Source organism: Frankliniella occidentalis, unplaced genomic scaffold (assembly GCF_000697945.3).
Source record: "Frankliniella occidentalis isolate FOCC.00 unplaced genomic scaffold, Focc_3.1 Scaffold38, whole genome shotgun sequence".
Taxonomy (NCBI): Eukaryota; Metazoa; Arthropoda; class Insecta; order Thysanoptera; family Thripidae; genus Frankliniella; species Frankliniella occidentalis.
This window is the reverse complement of record NW_026267168.1, coordinates 1,791,784-1,792,892: the sequence shown is the minus strand read 5'-3', so window position 1 is coordinate 1,792,892 and position 1,109 is coordinate 1,791,784. Positions and strand designations below refer to the sequence as shown.

Below are 1,109 nucleotides of genomic sequence, written 5' to 3'. Positions count from 1 at the left end.
TTTTCCCAGAAAAATGTCGAACTTTAAAATCCATACACGCGTTGGTGGTCGATGAGAAACAACAAAGACAGCAGCGTCTCTCCGCGAGAGGGCTAAACCGAGAGACAATAGCTATGGGCACATTATGACTCACCGATGAGGACTTCCGGGGTAGCACACGCCACACACTCACACAGCAGCGTTGACACTCGACGAGCTCCTACCACATTCACTCACCGCGAGGTAGACAGTGAAGAGCTCGCCATCCGCCGTCCGCTCTCGACAGTACTTGGAACACTCGGCCTGCTCCACGCAGTACTGCACATACGGCCGGAAGATCTCCTCGAACTGCAACGCCATAGAGAGTTCAAAGTCTCACAAAAACAATTCCCAACAGAAAAAAATTCTTTATTTTGAAATTGATAGAATGATTTTTTCAAATAATAGTAATAAGGGTTAATTTAAAAGTTGCGTTGCTCGGGAACAACACTGAGCTGGACGCTGACCTTGAGAAAGCCTTCAAGCAGGTGGCTGGGGTTGAGCGGTTGGCGGCCGTCGCGGGCGGCGGCCACGACCGGCGCCAGGAACTGCTCCCAGAAGAAGGCGTTGGCCGCGTGGATGTCGACGATGTTGCCGAAGAGCCGGCCCTTGTCCACCTCGGTGAGGATGCGCGCCTCCTGCAGGCTGCTGAGGCACGCCAGGAACACCTGCAGGGTACACCGATAACGGATATCTTAATTTCCCAGAAAGGGATTTTGAATTATTGATTTGACATTATTTAAATATTTTTTTTCCAAATCTCTCAATTTGTTTTCCTGAGAAAGTTTTAATTTTTCTAATTTATCTGGGGAAATATTTAAAAGTTCTCCAAGTTTTTTTCCTAGCAAAAAATTTCAGACATGAAAATTTCTAACAGAGAAGGAGTCCATGTAGCCGCCCAGCTGCCACGTCCTGCTGCCGCTTTGCATCGCTGTGACGCTCGCATCCCCCGCTTTCTTGTTGCTAATAACTGTATACAGGCTGGGCAGGTGTGCGCCGGGCACGAGCAGCGAGAGCTCACAGCCTGGCTGTCCTGTTGTCGTGAAGCCACCCCGCCCATAGCAGGCCCGTGAGGCGTGAGCTCTTTGGAG

The 1,109-nt window shown here is 50.2% G+C and overlaps 1 protein-coding gene across 3 annotated transcripts in view; it reads right to left on the bottom strand.

Annotated features, from left to right (window-relative positions):
- Positions 1-1,109, bottom strand: part of LOC113213019 (pleckstrin homology domain-containing family G member 5) — a 71,018-nt gene that overhangs the window by 7,716 nt on the left and 62,193 nt on the right. For all 3 annotated transcript variants that reach the window (XM_052266403.1, XM_052266405.1, XM_052266404.1), the window contains exons 9-10: positions 486-686; positions 217-327 (exon numbers count right to left, since the gene is read on the bottom strand). In XM_052266403.1, the coding sequence (XP_052122363.1) occupies positions 217-327; positions 486-686 (312 nt within the window). The remainder of the gene's footprint in view (positions 1-216; positions 328-485; positions 687-1,109) is intronic.